Source organism: Epinephelus lanceolatus, chromosome 19, assembly GCF_041903045.1.
Source record: "Epinephelus lanceolatus isolate andai-2023 chromosome 19, ASM4190304v1, whole genome shotgun sequence".
Lineage (NCBI taxonomy): Eukaryota > Metazoa > Chordata > Actinopteri > Perciformes > Serranidae > Epinephelus > Epinephelus lanceolatus.
This window is the reverse complement of record NC_135752.1, coordinates 40440816-40458662: the sequence shown is the minus strand read 5'-3', so window position 1 is coordinate 40458662 and position 17847 is coordinate 40440816. Positions and strand designations below refer to the sequence as shown.

The 17847-nt window shown below is 42.5% G+C and overlaps 1 protein-coding gene across 1 annotated transcript in view; it reads right to left on the bottom strand.

The window, feature by feature from the left end:
• The window catches only part of gfra2b (GDNF family receptor alpha 2b), a 188506-nt gene that overhangs the window by 100942 nt on the left and 69717 nt on the right, over positions 1 to 17847 (bottom strand). Inside the window, exon 3 of the mRNA XM_033647315.2 lies at positions 10396 to 10473. Within this exon, the coding sequence (XP_033503206.1) occupies positions 10396 to 10473 (78 nt within the window). The remainder of the gene's footprint in view (positions 1 to 10395; positions 10474 to 17847) is intronic.

Here is a 17847-nt window from a genome sequence, read left to right as displayed (position 1 = left end):
CTGCTGCTTTTTAGGCTCCAAACATGGGTGTTTTGTAGCGACCTGTCACTGTGTTTCCTGCAGCTCTTTAGGCACCAAACATGGGTGTTTTGTAGCGACCTGTCGCTGTGTTTCCTGCAGCTCTTTAGGCACCAAACATGGGTGTTTTTTAGCGACCTGTCGCTGCGTTTCCTGCAGCTCTTTAGGCACCAAACATGGGTGTTTTGTAGCGACCTGTCGCTGCGTTTCCTGCAGCTCTTTAGGCACCAAACATGGGTGTTTTGTAGCGACCTGTCGCTGCGTTTCCTGCAGCTCTTTAGGCAGCAAACATGGGTGTTTTGTAGCGACCTGTCACTGCGTTTTCTGCTGCTTTTTAGGCACCAAACATGGGTGTTTTGCAGCGACCTGTCACTGCGTTTCCTGCAGCTCTTTAGGCACCAAACATAGGTGTTTTGTAGCGACCTGTCACTGCGTTTCCTGCAGCTCTTTAGGCACCAAACATAGGTGTTTTGCAGCGACCTGTCACTGCGTTTTCTGCTGCTTTTTAGGCACCAAACATGGGTGTTTTGCAGCGACCTGTCACTGCGTTTCCTGCAGCTCTTTAGGCACCAAACATAGGTGTTTTGTAGCGACCTGTCACTACGTTTCCTGCAGCTCTTTAAGCAGCAAACATAGGTGTTTTGTAGCAACCTGTCACTGCGTTTCCTGCTGCTCTTTAGGCACCAAACATGGGTGTTTTTTAGCTACCTGTCACTGTGTTTCCTGCAGCATTTTAGGCACCAAACAGGTGTTTTGTAGCGACCTGTCACTGCATTTCCTGCAGCTCTTTAAGCAGCAAACATAGGTGTTTTGTAGCAACCTGTCACTGCGTTTCCTGCTGCTCTTTAGGCACCAAACATAGGTGTTTTGCAGCGACCTGTCACTGCATTTTCTGCTGCTTTTTAGGCACCAAACATAGGTGTTTTGCAGCGACCTGTCACTGCGTTTCCTGCAGCTCTTTAGGCACCAAACATGGGTGTTTTGCAGCGACCTGTCACTGCGTTTCCTGCAGCTCTTTAGGCACCAAACATAGGTGTTTTGTAGCGACCTGTCACTACGTTTCCTGCAGCTCTTTAAGCAGCAAACATAGGTGTTTTGTAGCAACCTGTCACTGTGTTTCCTGCAGCTCTTTAGGCTCCAAACATAGGTGTTTTGTAGCGACCTGTCACTGTGTTTCCTGCTGCTTTTTAGGCACCAAACATGGGTGTTTTGTAGCGACCTGTCACTTTGTTTCCTGCTGCTTTTTAGGCACCAAACATGGGTGTTTTGTTGTGACCTGTCACTGTGTTTCCTGCTGCTTTTTCAGGCTCCAAACATGGGTGTTTTGTAGCGACCTGTCACTGTGTTTCCTGCTGCTTTTTAGGCTCCAAACATGGGTGTTTTGTAGCGACCTGTCACTGTGTTTCCTGCAGCTTTTTAGGCTCCAAACATGGGTGTTTTGTAGTGACCTGTCACTGTGTTTCCTGCAGCTCTTTAGGCACCAAACATAGGTGTTTTGTAGCGACCTGTCACTGTGTTTCCTGCTGCTCTTTAGGCACCAAACATAGGTGTTTTGTAGCGACCTGTCACTGCGTTTCCTGCAGCTCTTTAGGCACCAAACATGGGTGTTTTGTAGCGACCTGTCACTGTGTTTCCTGCAGCTCTTTAGGCACCAAACATGGGTGTTTTGTAGCGACCTGTCACTGTGTTTCCTGCAGCTCTTTAGGCACCAAACATGGGTGTTTTGTAGCGACCTGTCACTGCGTTTCCTGCAGCTCTTTAGGCACCAAACATGGGTGTTTTGTAGCGACCTGTCACTGCGTTTCCTGCAGCTCTTTAGGCACCAAACATGGGTGTTTTGTAGCGACCTGTCACTGTGTTTCCTGCAGCTCTTTAGGCACCAAACATGGGTGTTTTGTAGCGACCTGTCACTGCGTTTCCTGCAGCTCTTTAGGCACCAAACATGGGTGTTTTGTAGTGACCTGTCACTGCGTTTCCTGCAGCTCTTTAGGCACCAAACATGGGTGTTTTGTAGCGACCTGTCACTGCGTTTCCTGCAGCTCTTTAGGCACCAAACATGGGTGTTTTGTAGCGACCTGTCACTGCATTTCCTGCTGCTCTTTAGGCACCAAACATAGGTGTTTTGTAGCGACCTGTCACTGCATTTCCTGCAGCTCTTTAAGCAGCAAACATAGGTGTTTTGTAGCAACCTGTCACTGCGTTTCCTGCTGCTCTTTAGGCACCAAACATAGGTGTTTTGCAGCGACCTGTCACTGCATTTTCTGCTGCTTTTTAGGCACCAAACATGGGTGTTTTGCAGCGACCTGTCACTGCGTTTCCTGCAGCTCTTTAGGCACCAAACATGGGTGTTTTGTAGCGACCTGTCACTACGTTTCCTGCAGCTCTTTAAGCAGCAAACATAGGTGTTTTGTAGCAACCTGTCACTGCGTTTCCTGCTGCTCTTTAGGCACCAAACATGGGTGTTTTTTAGCAACCTGTCACTGTGTTTCCTGCAGCTCTTTAGGCACCAAACATAGGTGTTTTGTAGCGACCTGTCACTACGTTTCCTGCAGCTCTTTAAGCAGCAAACATAGGTGTTTTGTAGCAACCTGTCACTGCGTTTCCTGCTGCTCTTTAGGCACCAAACATGGGTGTTTTTTAGCAACCTGTCACTGTGTTTCCTGCAGCATTTTAGGCACCAAACAGGTGTTTTGTAGCAACCTGTCACTGCGTTTCCTGCTGCTTTTTAGGCACCAAACATGGGTGTTTTGTAGCAACCTGTCATTGCGTTTCCTGCTGCTTTTTAGGCAGCAAACAAGAGTATTTTGTAGCAACCTGTCACTGCGTTTCCTGCAGCATTTTAGGCAGCAAACATGGGTGTTTTGTAGCAACCTGTCACTTTGTTTCCTGCTGCTTTTTAGGCAGCAAACACGGGTGTTTTGTAGCAACCTGTCACTGTGTTTCCTGCTGCTTTTAAGGCACCAAACATGGATGTTTTGTAGCAACCTGTCCCTGTGTTTCCTGCAGCTCTTTAGGCACCAAACATAGGTGTTTTGTAGCGACCTGTCGCTGTGTTTCCTGCTGCTTTTAAGGCACCAAACATGGGTGTTTTGTAGCAACCTCTCACTGTGTTTCCTGCAGCATTTTAGGCACCAAACATAGGTGTTTTGTAACAACCTGTCACTGTGTTTCCTGCAGCTCTTTAGGCACCAAACATAGGTGTTTTGTAGCAACCTGTCACTGTGTTTCCTGCAGCTCTTTAGGCACCAAACATAGGTGTTTTGTAGCAACCTGTCACTGTGTTTCCTGCTGCTTTTAAGGCACCAAACATGGGTGTTTTGTAGCAACCTCTCACTGTGTTTCCTGCAGCATTTTAGGCACCAAACATAGGTGTTTTGTAGCGACCTGTCACTGCGTTTCCTGCTGCTTTGCACAGAGGCAAAATTCAGCAGTGGTATGAGGTGCACCACACAGCAGCAGTTTTTGATGCTGAAGTAAAAAGAGTAAGGAAGTCTGCGTAGGCCGAACTGTCAGGACACGTGTCAGTGGTAACAGTAGGTAAAGTCTCAGTTAAAGGTGAAGTGATGAAAACACTTCAGGTGTTCAGACTGTAAGCAGTTGAAGTGTCCTCTGGTCTGTCAGCTGACTGTACGTTATTTTATTTAGTGCAGCATTCACACACGTTTCATTTCACTGTGACAGCAGAGTGTAGGAATATAAGGAAATACACAAAATGACGCACACACACACACACACACACACACACACACACACACAGATCTTCATGTTGTTTTCTCTGAATCTACAGTACGATACACACACACACACACACACTGATGCAGCTGTGTCAGTAGGAAGCGTCTTACTGTTCTGTCCCCTGTGGATAGATTATCTCCTCTGCTCTGCTTTCTGCTTCTGCAGCCTCTCGTCTCACATTTCCTCTTCACCTTCCTTCTCTTCTTTCCTTCTTCTCTCTCCTTTTTTCTCATCTCCTCTACTATATCTCCTCTAATGTGTCCTTCTCTCCTGTCCTCCCCTCTTATGTCCTTTCGTTGTGTCCTTTTCTATTTTTCTTGTTTCCGCTAATCTTTCCTCCTTTCTCGCATCCTTGTCTCCTCTACTCTTCCTCTCGTTTCCATGTTTCCTTGCTTTCCTTCTTTCCTTTTCTCTTGTCTTGTCTCCTCTCTCTCGCCTCCTTGTCTCCTCTACTCTTCCTCTCTTTTCCATGTTTCCTTGCCTTCCTTCTTTCCTTTTCTCCTTTCTCACCTTGTCTTCTGTTGTCTCCTCCACATTTCCTCTCCTTCTTTCCTTTTGTCTCGTCTTGTCTCCTTTCTCATGTCTTTGTCCTCTCTTGTCTCCCCTCTTTTCCATGTTTCCTCTCCTATTTCGTCTCCTCTTCGTCTTTCCTTTTCTATTGTCTTTCCTCCTCTTTCACCTCCTTGTCTCCTCTACTCTTCCTCTCTTTTCTATCCTTCCCTCTCCTCCTTTATTCATATTTTCCTTGTTTCCTCCCCCCATTTCCTCCTCTCGTATCTGCTGTTGGTTTTTTAAACAAACTCAAACCGCTGATGTCGTGTCATTGTGTTTCCTCGTTTCTTTCCCATGATTCATAGTGACAGTGTAAACATGGATCTCGTGCTGTGGTGTTTATGATGTCTTGTATGTATCTGTGGGTTTTTTTGTATGTGTTGGTTTTTTTTCCACATCTCTTTGTTTTGTCTCTTTATTTCCTCATCCTGTTTCCTTCCACCCTATCCTCTCCTCTTTTCTCCTTTCCTTGTCTCCCTTTCTCTCCAACAGAAACTCATCTGATCATGTTAAAGTAGGATTGTAAAAGCTGAAGCCTCTGTGAACTCGTGACGAGGTTTTCAGTTGTGGACGAGCGAATGAAAGACGACCCACGTGTCGTCTCTGAGGCTGAAGACACATGGAGCTCTTTAATGGATGCAGATTTAAAAAGATGAAAACTGAGATGAGAAATGAGGGAGATGAGTTATTTATTTGGAGCAGAGGAGTGATGAGTCCTGGTCATCAACTGTGAAGTGATTGTGTCTGATTAAGAGAGCATCTGAGAACCACGAGGACACAAACAACATGCTAATGAGTTTAGCTCCTGCTGAGTTCTGACTGAATATTAATGTTCACCTTGGACGCACTGATCTGATGCCGAGTGTATCTGAGCTGATGGTGACCTCATTAAGCTCAGGTACAACCCAAGAACAGGAACAATCCATTAACTGTAAAATAAAACAGAGTGTTTCTGATATTCATTCAGTAATGACGGTTTTATAGGCAGCAGTTGGGTGTTTTGTAGCAACCTGTCACTGTGTTACCTGTGGCTTTTTAGACAAAAAACATGGGTGCTTTGTAGCTACCTGTCACTAAATTTCCTGCAGCATTTTAAGCACCAAATGTGGGTGTTTTATAGCAACCTGTCACTCGGTTTCTAACTGCTTTTTTTGACGTTTTGTAGCAACCTGTCACTGTGTTACCTGTGGCTTTTAAAAAAAAAAACATGGGTGCTTTGTAGCTACCTGTCACTAAATTTCCTGCAGCATTTTAAGCACCAAATGTGGGTGTTTTATAGCAACCTGTCACTCGGTTTCTATATGCTTTTTTGGACGTTTTGTAGCAACCTGTCACTGTGTTTCCTGCAGCTTTTTAAGCACCAAACATGGGTGTTTAGTAGCAACCTATCACCTCATTCCCTGCAGCTTTTTAGGCATCAGATTTGGGTGTTTTATAGCAATCTGTCACTCGGTTTCTAACTGCTTTTTTTGACGTTTTGTAGCAACCTGTCACTGTGCTACCTGTGGCTTTTTAAAAAAAAACATGGGTGCTTTGTAGCTACCTGTCACTGTGTTACCTGTGGCTTTTTAGACAAAAAACATGGGTGCTTTGTAGCTACCTGTCACTAAATTTCCTGCAGAATTTTAAGCACCAAATGCGGGTGTTTCATAGCAACCTGTCACTCAGTTTCTATATGCTTTTTTGGACGTTTTGTAGCGACCTGTCACTGTGTTACCTGTGGCTTTTTAGACAAAAAACATGGGTGCTTTGTAGCAACCTGTCACGAGATTTCCTGAAGCATTTTAGGCATCAAACATGGGTGTTTTATAGCTACCTGTCACTAAATTTTCTGCAGCATTTTAAGCACTAAATGTGGGTGTTTTATAGCAACCTGTCACTCGGTTCCTAACTGCTTTTTGGGACGTTTTGTAGCAACCTGTCACTGTGTTTCCTGCAGTTTTTTAAGCACCAAACATGGGTGTTTAGTAGCAACCTATCACCTCATTCCCTGCAGCTTTTTAGGCATCAGATTTGGGTGTTTTATAGCAACCTGTCACTCGGTTTCTAACTGCTTTTTTGGACGTTTTGTAGCAACCTGTCACTGTGTTACCTGTGGCTTTTTTAAAAAAAAAAACATGGGTGCTTTGTAGCAACCTGTCACTGTGTTACCTGTGGCTTTTTAGACAAAAAACATGGGTGCTTTGTAGCAACCTGTCACTAAACTTCCTGCAGCATTTTAAGCACCAAATGTGGGTGTTTTATAGCAACCTGTCACTCGGTTTCTATATGCTTTTTTGGATGTTTTGTAGCAACCTGTCACTGTGTTACCTGTGGCTTTTTAGACAAAAAACATGGGTGTTTTGTAGCAACCTGTCACTGTGTTACCTGTGGCTTTTTAGACAAAAAACATGGGTGCTTTGTAGCAACCTGTCACGAGATTTCCTTAGACATTTTAGACATCAAACATGGGTGTTTTGTAGCTACCTGTCACTAAATTTTCTGCAGCATTTTAAGCACTAAATGTGGGTGTTTTATAGCAACCTGTCACTCGGTTCCTAACTGCTTTTTGGGACGTTTTGTAGCAACCTGTCACTGTGTTTCCTGCAGCTTTTTAAGCACCAAACATGGGTGTTTAATAGCAACCTATCATCTCATTCCCTGCAGCTTTTTAGGCATCAGATTTGGGTGTTTTGAAGCAACCTGTGTTTACAGCAGCTTTTTAGGGCAACAAATGTGTGCTTTGTGCCAACCTGTCACTGTGCTTGCAGCTATGTTTTAGACTTCAAACATGGGTGTTTTGTAGCAACCTGTCACTGTGTTCCCAAACCAAACCACATGTTGACCACAGCGTTGTTGAAACAAACAAAACCAAAACATATCAACGTGCAAATGTAACATATCCATGGTTTGTAGAAACGTAACGATGTGCCGATTGGTTTGGTTCAGTCTGTTGAGAATACAGCATTTATATTCTTTCAATCATTTATTTTAATATCCTAATAATGTATGACATATTTGATTGATATAAAGATACACAATGCAGGAAAATTAAGAATTAGAATTAGCAGTCATAACTCAGGGACAGAGGGGAGACGGCTAAAACAAGGCAACAAATTGAGGTAAAGAACAGACATGTAGAAAATAGAAGTAACAGATGTATTTATAAATATATATGTGAATATATATTTAAAAAGGCAGCGATGCATTCCTGCACTCAGTGTCGTTTTCTTTCTTTGGTTGAAGAACCTCTGACTCCATGTGCCTAAACATGTTTCCATCTCGTCCTGGCTCTCCATCACGCCATCAGCAGTCCACTGATTGGTCATACTACATTAGAGCTGCTGCACAACACACACACACACACACACACACTCACTCACTCACTCTGCGTCTGTGTCCGCCTCACACACGTTTCTGAGGAGTGTTTAAATGTCAGAAGCCCCGAGCGATACATCGTCATTTACACTTTCTCTGGGTGTGTGTGTGTGTGTGGTCAAACAGCTGTGAAATAGACTCGCAGCTCTGTAAATTGGGTTCTGCTCTCTCAGATTAACACAACACAAGTACAAACATGGTCAAAGCAGGAGAGCTGCAGCCAATGCAACTTCAAAAGCACTTTCTCTCCCCGTATCTTTCCCTCTCAGAGAGCGCAGCCGTGCAGGTGCCGTGTAACATCTCAATTATTTCCAATATCCGACCTATAACAGCGCCAGAAAACACCACATCAGTCCCCACACCGCTGCTCATACATGTGCAGCAGCGGAGGGTGTGTGTTCTGTGTTTGTTATATCTGTTTGCAGTGTGTCCGCCGCTCTCAAATCACCTGTCGACTGGAATCTGAAAGCATGATGTGAAGATTCACAGTGAGGGAGTGTGTGAATGCTCCAAGCAGATAAAGAGGAAACGAGAGGGGAGGGGGAGGGGGAGATAAGAGGATAATACAGAAGTGTGTTAAATAGCAGTGGCAGAAGAAAGAGCACTGGAACATTAAAGTATGTTTCAGACAAGAGTGTTGCAAATTGATTGGAGGGAAAGGCTAGGCGTGACAGAGTATTTGTGAATATGGAGCTGGGTGTGAGTGTTTGTGACAAAGGCAGCTCCCAAAGAAGTTAATTGTTTGTAGACGTGAAAGAAACAGCAGTCAGAAACCGGAGTCAATGCCCGACGGCTGTAGGTTACCGTCTCCATCCATGTCAGTGAAAACATGGATGCTTCACACACAGAAGATCTATACAATCAGCACAGTTTAAAGATTAGAGTCACCAATTCAGTATCTGACCAAATGTCTTTGGTCTTATACATTTGTGTCAAGTTTGGTCAGAATCAGCATATGAATTTTTGAGTTATGGCCAAAATTCTATTTTGTGAGGTTACAGTGACCTTTGAACCCCAAATTCTTCATTGTTGAGTCCAAGTGGACGTTTGTGCCAAATTTGAAGAAATTCCCTGACATAGTTCTTGAGATATCACGTTGACCAGAATGGTCCAATGTTGCATTCACAAGAATAGACAGACAAAGTCACAGTCACCTTGACCTTTGACCACCAAATTCTAATCAGTTCAATGTTGAGTCCACGTGGATGTTTGTGCCAAATTTGAAGAAATTCCCTCAAGGCTTGTTGAGATATTGCTTTTACGAGAAAGAGGCGGCAAGTGACATTGACCTTGGCCTTTACCCACCAAAATGTCCTCAGTTCATTGTTGAGTCCATGTGGACATTTGTGCCAAATTGTAAAACAAAAATTTCACTCAAGGCATTCCTAAGATACCTAAGATAAGCCTCATAAGATAACACTTTCGAAAGAATGAGACAGAGGAGGTCGCAGAGACCTTGACCTTTGGCCTACGCTCAACAAAATCCAGTTAGTTCATTGTTGCATCCAAATGGGCGGAGCACTGTGGGTCGGAATAGCCAGAAACCCATGCTGTCTTGTATACAGCAGAACATCCTGGTATTTTTGGCATACTGCATTTGACAAAATATATACTGGGACATACTAAATATTTTCCTGCCATACTAAATAATGTGGTAGTGTGAGAACACACAGCATGTTTAGGGATAAAACACTCATGTTTGGTGACACAAAAGCTGCTGGAAAAGCAGGGACAAGTCGAAGACATACACCCAGGTTTGGTGGTGGAAATGCTGCAAAAGGGTAACCAACAACAACTGGTTTGGTTGATATTTTGTGATGGTTATTGTGAGGTCAGCCTTAGGCACAAAAAACACTTGGTACAGTAATGTTCATGTTTGGCTTAAAATACCCAGTTTTGGTGGCACAATCCCCGCTGGAAACACAGTGATGACTCACTAAATCACCACCAGTTTTGTTGTTTGTTGGCCTGGAACTGAGGTCTGCAGCTTGGAAGCCGACTCCATTGAGCCACAATCCCAGCAGGAAAAGCAGCGATGTCTCTGTAACTAAAACAGTGACGTGACACTATGAAACACTCACATTTGGGGCCTAAACAGCTGCTAAAAATCCAGCAATGACTTAAACACAAACTAGTTTTGTTGTTTGTTGGTCTTGAGCAGTGGTTATACTTGTATGCTACATCACTTTAGAAACGTTGATACGATACATATGTTATGTATTCATGGTTTGCAGAAACGTGCAATGCCAATATATTGTTCTGGTGATCTGGAACCTTTAATGTCTGACACATTGTCTGATACCGACGTGTATGTGACAATATGGACGATAAAAACATAATGAAAAATGAACACACTGGTTTTCTCTCTGCCCTGAGAATAATGAGAAATGTGCTGCAGTGCATGGGAATTTTGGAAGGAAAACAGGTTTTCATGAAAGGGACGCTTCAGTTGAAGTCTCTCTCTCTCTCACACACACACACACACACACACACACACACACAGTCGTAATTACAAAGACACGCATTCATTCACACACTCACAGATGGGGAGAGCCGTTCAGTTCATCTTAATCAGCGGGAGAGCCACCGAGATTTGTATTCTTCTTGGTAATCCCCCCCAACATCCCAGAGACTATCACTCACTGCTGCTGCAACCTTGATAAGTGTGTGTCAGGCGGCTCAATCTGCTCCAAAACACACACACACACACACACACACACACCGCAGCGGTACCTGAGATGATGGAGGCATGTCGGAATTCCTCTGAGAAATGAATCGGCTCGTAGGGAGATGTCTCGTAAAACTCTTCCCCTAAAAAACAAGAGAAAACAGAAAAGTGTTCAGCTGGAGAACACAGACACATACACACAGACACACACACACACGCAGCAGCCTCGTCTGCGTTGCCAGGTACACACCTGACCATCTGGCTCTACCTGGAAACTACCTTCAAAGTCAAATTGTCCGTGCTGTCGTGTAAAAACGCTCACAGCAGCAATCTTCGATTTTATTTCAGCTCCAAAAATACATCAGGGACTGTAGGAAATTTATTACAGCGGGGGAGGGAGGCTGAATCTGATATTTCATATACAGATGAATTACCACATCATAGTTTTACCAGTCCAGTGTCTCTGACAGTCTCCATCCATGTCAGTGAAAACATGGATGCTTCACACACAGAAGATCTATACAATCAGCACAGTTTCAAGATTAGAGTCACCAATTCAGTATCTGACCAAATGTCTCCCCTTCTGTTCCTGAGATATGACGTTAAAACATGATGATGTCACAGTCAAGCTGACCTTTGACCTTTTGACCTTCATTATTTTATCCTGTTAGACATTTGTGTCAAGTTTGGTCAGAATTAGTGAATGAATTATTCAGTTATGGACAAAAACATATTTTGTGAGGTCAGACTGACCTTTGAACCCCAAATTTTATTGTTGAGTCGTGGACGTTCGTGCCAAAGTTGAAGAAATTCTCCCATGTAGTTTTTGAACTATCACACTCACAAGAATGAGATGGATGCAAGGTCACAGTGACTTTTAACTACGGAAATCTAATCCGTTGATCGTTAAATCCAAGTGGGTGTTTCTGCTAAATTTGAAAACCTATACTCAAAGTGTTCTTGAGATATCACATGCACAAGAATGAACAGACAAGGTCACAGTGACCTTGACCTTTGACCACAAAATTCTAATCAGTTCAGTCCAAGTGGACGTTTCTGCCAAATTTGAGGAAATTGCCTCAAGTTACAAGGTCACAGTGACCTTGACCTTTAGCCTTTGACCACCAACATCTGATCAGTTTATCGATGAGTCCCAGTGGACATTTGTGCAAAATTTAAAAACCTATACTCAAGTCCTTCTTGAGATATTGCATTCACAAAATGAGACGGACACAAGGTCACGGTGACCTTTGATCTAGGACCACCAATTTTTAATAAATTCATCCATGACTCAAAGTGGATGTTTGTGCCAAATTTGAAGAAATTCCCTCAAGTTGTTCTTGAGATATCACGTTCACAAAATAGGATGTATGAAAGGTCACAGTGACCTTTGACCTTTGACCACCAAAATCTAATCAGTTGATTGTTAAATCTAAGTGGACGTTTGTGCCAAACTTGAACAAATTCTCTAAAGGTATACTTGATATATCACATTGACAATGTGAGACAGACGAGGTCACAGTGACCTTAACCTTTGACCTATGACCACTGAGTGCACGTTTGTGCCAAATTTGAAAAAATTCCCTCACACGTTCTTGAAATGTTGAGTTCACGAGAATGGAACCGACGTAGAGACATGGAAAAACAGGAAAAAAGTAATTGAGGAATATATATGGAAAAATAAATATTTTAAAAATAAAAAATGAAATAAAATAAAAATCTATTCACACCTCCCAGTAATACAGATACTGTATGTCCATGATTACAGAGTCCCCAGCAGGTTATTTATTTAACCCTGTAAAACCCACTGTTGCAAATTTACAACGTCACTTTTAACAATTCTAAAAAAAAGGCCTTCAAATGTTTTTTTTTCTCAAGACCACATTTACATAGTTAATGGGTCCTCACAATGCTATTGGATAGAAGAAGTGTTTATAGGTCTGGTCATCTGGCCATGAACTCACTCTACCTGCAAACTTCCCGTTGAGCTCATCTCCTTTTTTTGCATGACTGGATTTGTCAGGATTAAAGTAAGTAGAATTCCTTAAATATTTTTTTTTGTGTTCATTACAATGTCTAGAACATGTACATATTTAGTTATTTTGGAAAACATTCATCAAATTTGATTTATAGCTTGTTATGTCTATGTTGTAATTCTACAACGTTGGGTCAGTGTGGTAGTCAAAATAGCCTGTGCTCCCTTACACATTACATAAGGTCACTGCACTTCTCACATGGTCACAAATTGAAAAAAAATGTAGTAGAAATTTCAAGTATTAGATGATTCATTGTAACGAAGCTCTAAATGTGCTTTTCTGTTAAATTTTTACTTAGTTTAGCTTTACTTAGTTTTATTTGAAACTCCAACATCTATAGCAGTATTTGAAACTCCCTGTATCTTTGTAGTTTGTTTTCTAACTTCTAAATGATCCTGAGCTATTTTTCTCAGTGTTGCCCAAGCAGCAGTTTGTAGCATTAGGAGATAGAAAAACATGTTCTGAATGTTCTGGATTTGTTGGGGGGTGCCTGTTGCATTGTTCAGGGACAGGTGCGAATGGTCTTGAATGTGAACCTGTAAGTGCTCTGGGGGGGATGCACGTGTTCCTTTAGTGATTCAGTAACATCTAAAGAACTGCTTTGCCCATCACTACAGCAAAGTGTAACAACATCAGCTGGTTCAAACTAACTGATGAACAGAGGCTAATACAAAAGTGGCAAAGTGAGCTCAGCAGTGTGACATCATGTGGTATATAATATATATTTAAACAAGAGTTTAAACTGGAGAAGGATCTGTGGAATGAAAACAAAAAAGGCTGTTTGTAACTTTAGAGTAAATAACACCAGAAGTCCTGAAGTCAGTGAAGATGTGACGGGCTGGACAGAAACCAGAGGATCTGTAACCTCTGTGATGGTGATGACGATGATGATGATGGTGTGGAACATGAGTTTCATATTCAGTTTGAATGTCAGAATGAAGCTTAATGACTTCCAGAGAAAGGTATTAGCCAAAGTATTATTTGAACCGTCCATCTAAAGTCATCTGTTAACTGGGTGTTTTGTCTAAAGAACGTTCTTCCTCTGTTTGAGTAACGTTGGTTGTACTTTGGCCACCCCGTGTGCCATCCTTCTGTTATTGTATGTAATGTGATATGGTCTTGAAAATGAAAATAAGAAACTGAATGTATTTGCCATCATCCAAAGGTTTTTATCACCTTAATTGGGATCAGTGGACCAACAGTATCTCTTTATTCCATGAATTTAACGATCCAATGCCTGTTGCATTGTTCAGGGACAGGTGCGAATGGTCTTGAATGTGAACCTGTAAGTGCTCTGGGGGGATGCATGTGTTCCTTTTAGTATGATAAGCAGAGAGCATAATAGGCCAGCCAGACAGTATTGTTTGAATGTAGTAAACCACATTGAAAGTGACGGAGGAAAAAGTTTTGTAAATATATTTTTTTCCAATATTTTTATTTAGAAATGTTTATTCATAAAACTATGATTGTTGTGTGATTATTACTCATGATATATACTGTTATGGGGCTAAGTAAGCAATCAACCCTGCAAATGAATACTTAAATGTTCTGTATATCTGTTCAGACAAAGTGAGTACAAACAGAAGTTCTGCTCCCAACTATGCCCAACGTTGCAAATTTACAACATTTCCCTAAAAACTTACTAAAATGTAAAAAATTTGAAAACTCTTTGATTTCTAAATCAGAGGCCTCCTAAAACAATATCTGAGGTCAAAAAAAAAATTTGCTCACTTTTTTCTATATCTGGGTCTTACAGGGTTAAGTGTAATGGCAAAAAAAAGGTTTATTGAGAACCAACATCACTGATGCTGGACAATCTTTAAATGAATATATTCATACCGAACCTGCATCATCATTTTATCTGCTCATATTGTTTAATTGTGTTAAGACTGTTCCTAGGGGACCAACAGTCCTCATCAGGGTCCATCAGTGGACCGACAGTCCTCATCAGGGTCCATCAGTGGACCAACAGTCCTCATCAGGGTCCATCAGTGGACCAACAGTCCTCATCAGGGTCCATCAGTGGACCAACAGTCCTCATCAGGGTCCATCAGTGGACTAGTCTCCTGCATGTTTCTGATATGAATGTAATGATGAAATGATATATTTTGGTGGTTTGAGTTGAAGGTGTGAGAAAGAATAGTATCAGTAACATTGTTAACACTGTGCTACATTACAGAGAAATACAGCACTCTGAACTCCTTGAGTTAAAAAAACTTGAGCGCCCCACGTTATCTCCACTTTTCCCCATTGTCCAATGGGATGATTTGAGAGGCGGGGCTTCTGTGGTGGTCACGACAACAAGTTTACAGCTGGTAACCAATGGAGGAGAAACTGGTGGTAGTGGTTGCTGGATACCCAGAGCTATACGACTTGATGATAGACAGCAGGTTGTCAAACTGCCCCTGAGTCGTCCTAAAATCTGCCTGTAAACGTCCATGATGGAGGAGAAGCTCCTGGACCAACTGGTGGTACTCCCCATGATCCAGCCTCTTTTTTAGGGTCTCATGTACCCACACAGATCTCTGTTTATCTGCTGACAGCCTCTCACCCTCAACCAGAGCTACAGACAGCACCCTCTGCCTCAACATGGCAGCAACTACACACTGATTACTGCAGGATACACAAACTGTAGACTGATCACACAGGACGGTTAGGGTGAGGAGGTGATGGGCTGGTTGCCTGGCAACAACAAAAATGCGCAGCAAGTGGGTTTTTTGTTTTTCACTTGTGGCATTCAATTAAAATGTTTTGGAACCTGCAAAATTTCTTTCTTGTGATTGATATAAGCCATTTTTTTTTGCTAGCAAAAACTAGCATTAGCACAGTTAACCATAGCTCTGAATGCACAGTGCTAACGTTAGCGTTAGCTCCACCCTCTCGTCCAAATATGGTCACTTCTGGCTCTATGATCAGAGACGGTGACGGCCAAAATGCCAAAGTCAAGGTTTAAAACAGGAGTCCATGGACCAATGGGTGATGTCACGGTGGCTCCGTCCATTATTTCATGAATGACTGATGTCCTCGTCTCTTATTTGCCCCCCTCTGAAGCTTCGATTAACGGTAAATATTTCTCCTTGAAGCTTCGATGCACAGACAGAACATGAATTTATTGTTTTACCAGCAGAAACAGAGACTTATCATGTCTGTGTTTTTCTACCTATTTTGTGCCATTACTGGATCAGAGGAGTCATTTGATGTGACAACATGTTGTGACAACATGTTGTGACAGCTGTAGCTCGCTGTGAAAAAATAAAGAAAGGTGTCACCGTCTGACAGATTTCATCATCTGGAGACTTTCAAAAGATTCCCAGTGCGATCATTCAGAAAGTAATTTGTCTTTTAAACATCGTCCACACCGCGGCTGTCATCGCTCCTCGTGTCTTCACTTCTTCACCCACTAAAAGTTTTGTGTTTGACTGCCGGGAAGCGTCGTGTACTTTCCTCTGTAATGCATCAAGGACGACAAACAGAAGCGTCTGAGTGCTGCGACTGTAAATCACCCAGAGAGACAGTCACAGGAATTAAATGAGCTCAATTTGGCCGATTGTGGGGACATCACACATCACTTAATACAAGTTGTATTATGTCGCTAAACTCTGACTGAACTGTGCTCACATCATGTTTCTCTGAATAAATATGTTGCCATGGAGACATTGCTCAATGTTTTTTTCTGTCAGAGGGTGAAACAGTGAAATCAGTCAAATGAAATTTATGTGAGTGTGAGCTGCAGTCAGAATCAGGTGATGTTTCAGAGGCGTTAATGAGGACATCACCTTTGAACAACACTCTGATTCAAAGAGCTTCGTACAGGTCATAAAACAGATATTCAGACACGATGCAGAGGAAATACAGTGAAGAGACACAAACAGGTCTTTAAAGATGAAAGAGTGAATAAAGGAAGAATTTAGTGAAAACAGAACAGAAAACAGAAAATACTTAACCCAATCACTGGGAGAAGTGTTGGCTATTTACATTGCTGCAAACCACAGAGACGTTACATTTGCATGTTGTTAAGTGGCAGATACATTAAAGCTAAATGTTTCAACAGTCCTGTCGTCACATTTGGTTCCATTTAGGCACCAAAACTACTTCATTATGGTTTCGGCTTGTTCTGGGGGGACTATCCTGGCAGGAAACGCACCGATGTCTTGATTAAAAACAGCCAGTTTTCATGGCATTTTACCAGCAAGAAAAGCCACAATCCCCCTATCCCAAATGGATCTCTTACAGATTTGTTGACTCAATCCGTCAGGTTAACCTGACGGAGAATTGGGACACCACTTCCCCTCAGGTGAATGCACAAAAAACCAAGGGGAAGGGCCAAGCCAAGGGCTAAGGGGAAGAAATGGAATTGGTCCTAGGTCTGTAAGGGCTTAGGGCTTGAGTCAACGAGTCTGTAAGGGATCCATTTGGGATTGGGGGATTATCTCAATAAAGAGCAACCACTGTCTTGTGGCACTATCTCGGCAGGAAATGCACCAATATCTTGGTAAAACACAACCACTTTTTGTGGCAGCATCCTGGCAGGAAACCCGCCGATGTCTTGGTTAAAAACAATCAGTTTTCATGGCATTTACCGGCAAGAAAAGCCACAATCCCCCAATCCCCAAATGGATCTCTTACAGACTCGTTGACTCAAGGCCTAAGCCCTTACAGACGTAGGACCAATTTCATTTCTTCCCTTTAGCCCTTGGCTTGGCCCTTCCCCTTGGTTTTGCACATTCACGTGAGGGGAAGTGGTGTCCCAGTTCTCTGTCAGGTTAACAGCCTACTGACTTGAGTAGGGCTTGAGTCAACGAGTCTGTAAGGGATCCATTTGGGATTGGGGGATTATCTCAATAAAGAGCAACCACTTTTTGTGGCAGCATCCTGGCAGGAAATGCACCAATGTGTTGGTAATAAAAGCAACCAATTTTCAAGCCATAAAAGCTGCTGGAAACACACTTGTGACACACAGTGACACTGAAATCACAGCCATTTCTTTGTATGTTTGTATGTTTGTTTGTTTGTTTGTTTGTTGGTGTTGTTGGCACCATCCACCATCCCCTCCACCTCCTGATGACAGTCAACAAATACAGGACGTCCCTTTAGAAACGTTGATATGTATGAAACAAGCAAATGTAAAGTATTTGTGGTTTGCAGAAACGTAACACTTTCTTCTTGTGACTGGGCTGAAAAAAAATCCAATATCTGAATTATGAAAGAGCATAAATAAATAAATAAATAAATAAGATCACAGACCCTTCGATTCTGCCAGTTAAACATATATTCCTTGCGATCCTCATGTTGTTCCACACACCATCAGATATTCATATCATTGTGTTGACTGCTTGCTGCTGAGCTGCAGTAAGAAGAAAAACAGAAATGGCTAAATGTCACTTCAGGACAATGGAGCAACAGAAGGAGACAGCGGGGAGCTTATCATCAACTTCACTCTCCTCCCACTGAAGCTACGTTCACAACAAACAAGCACAGAGT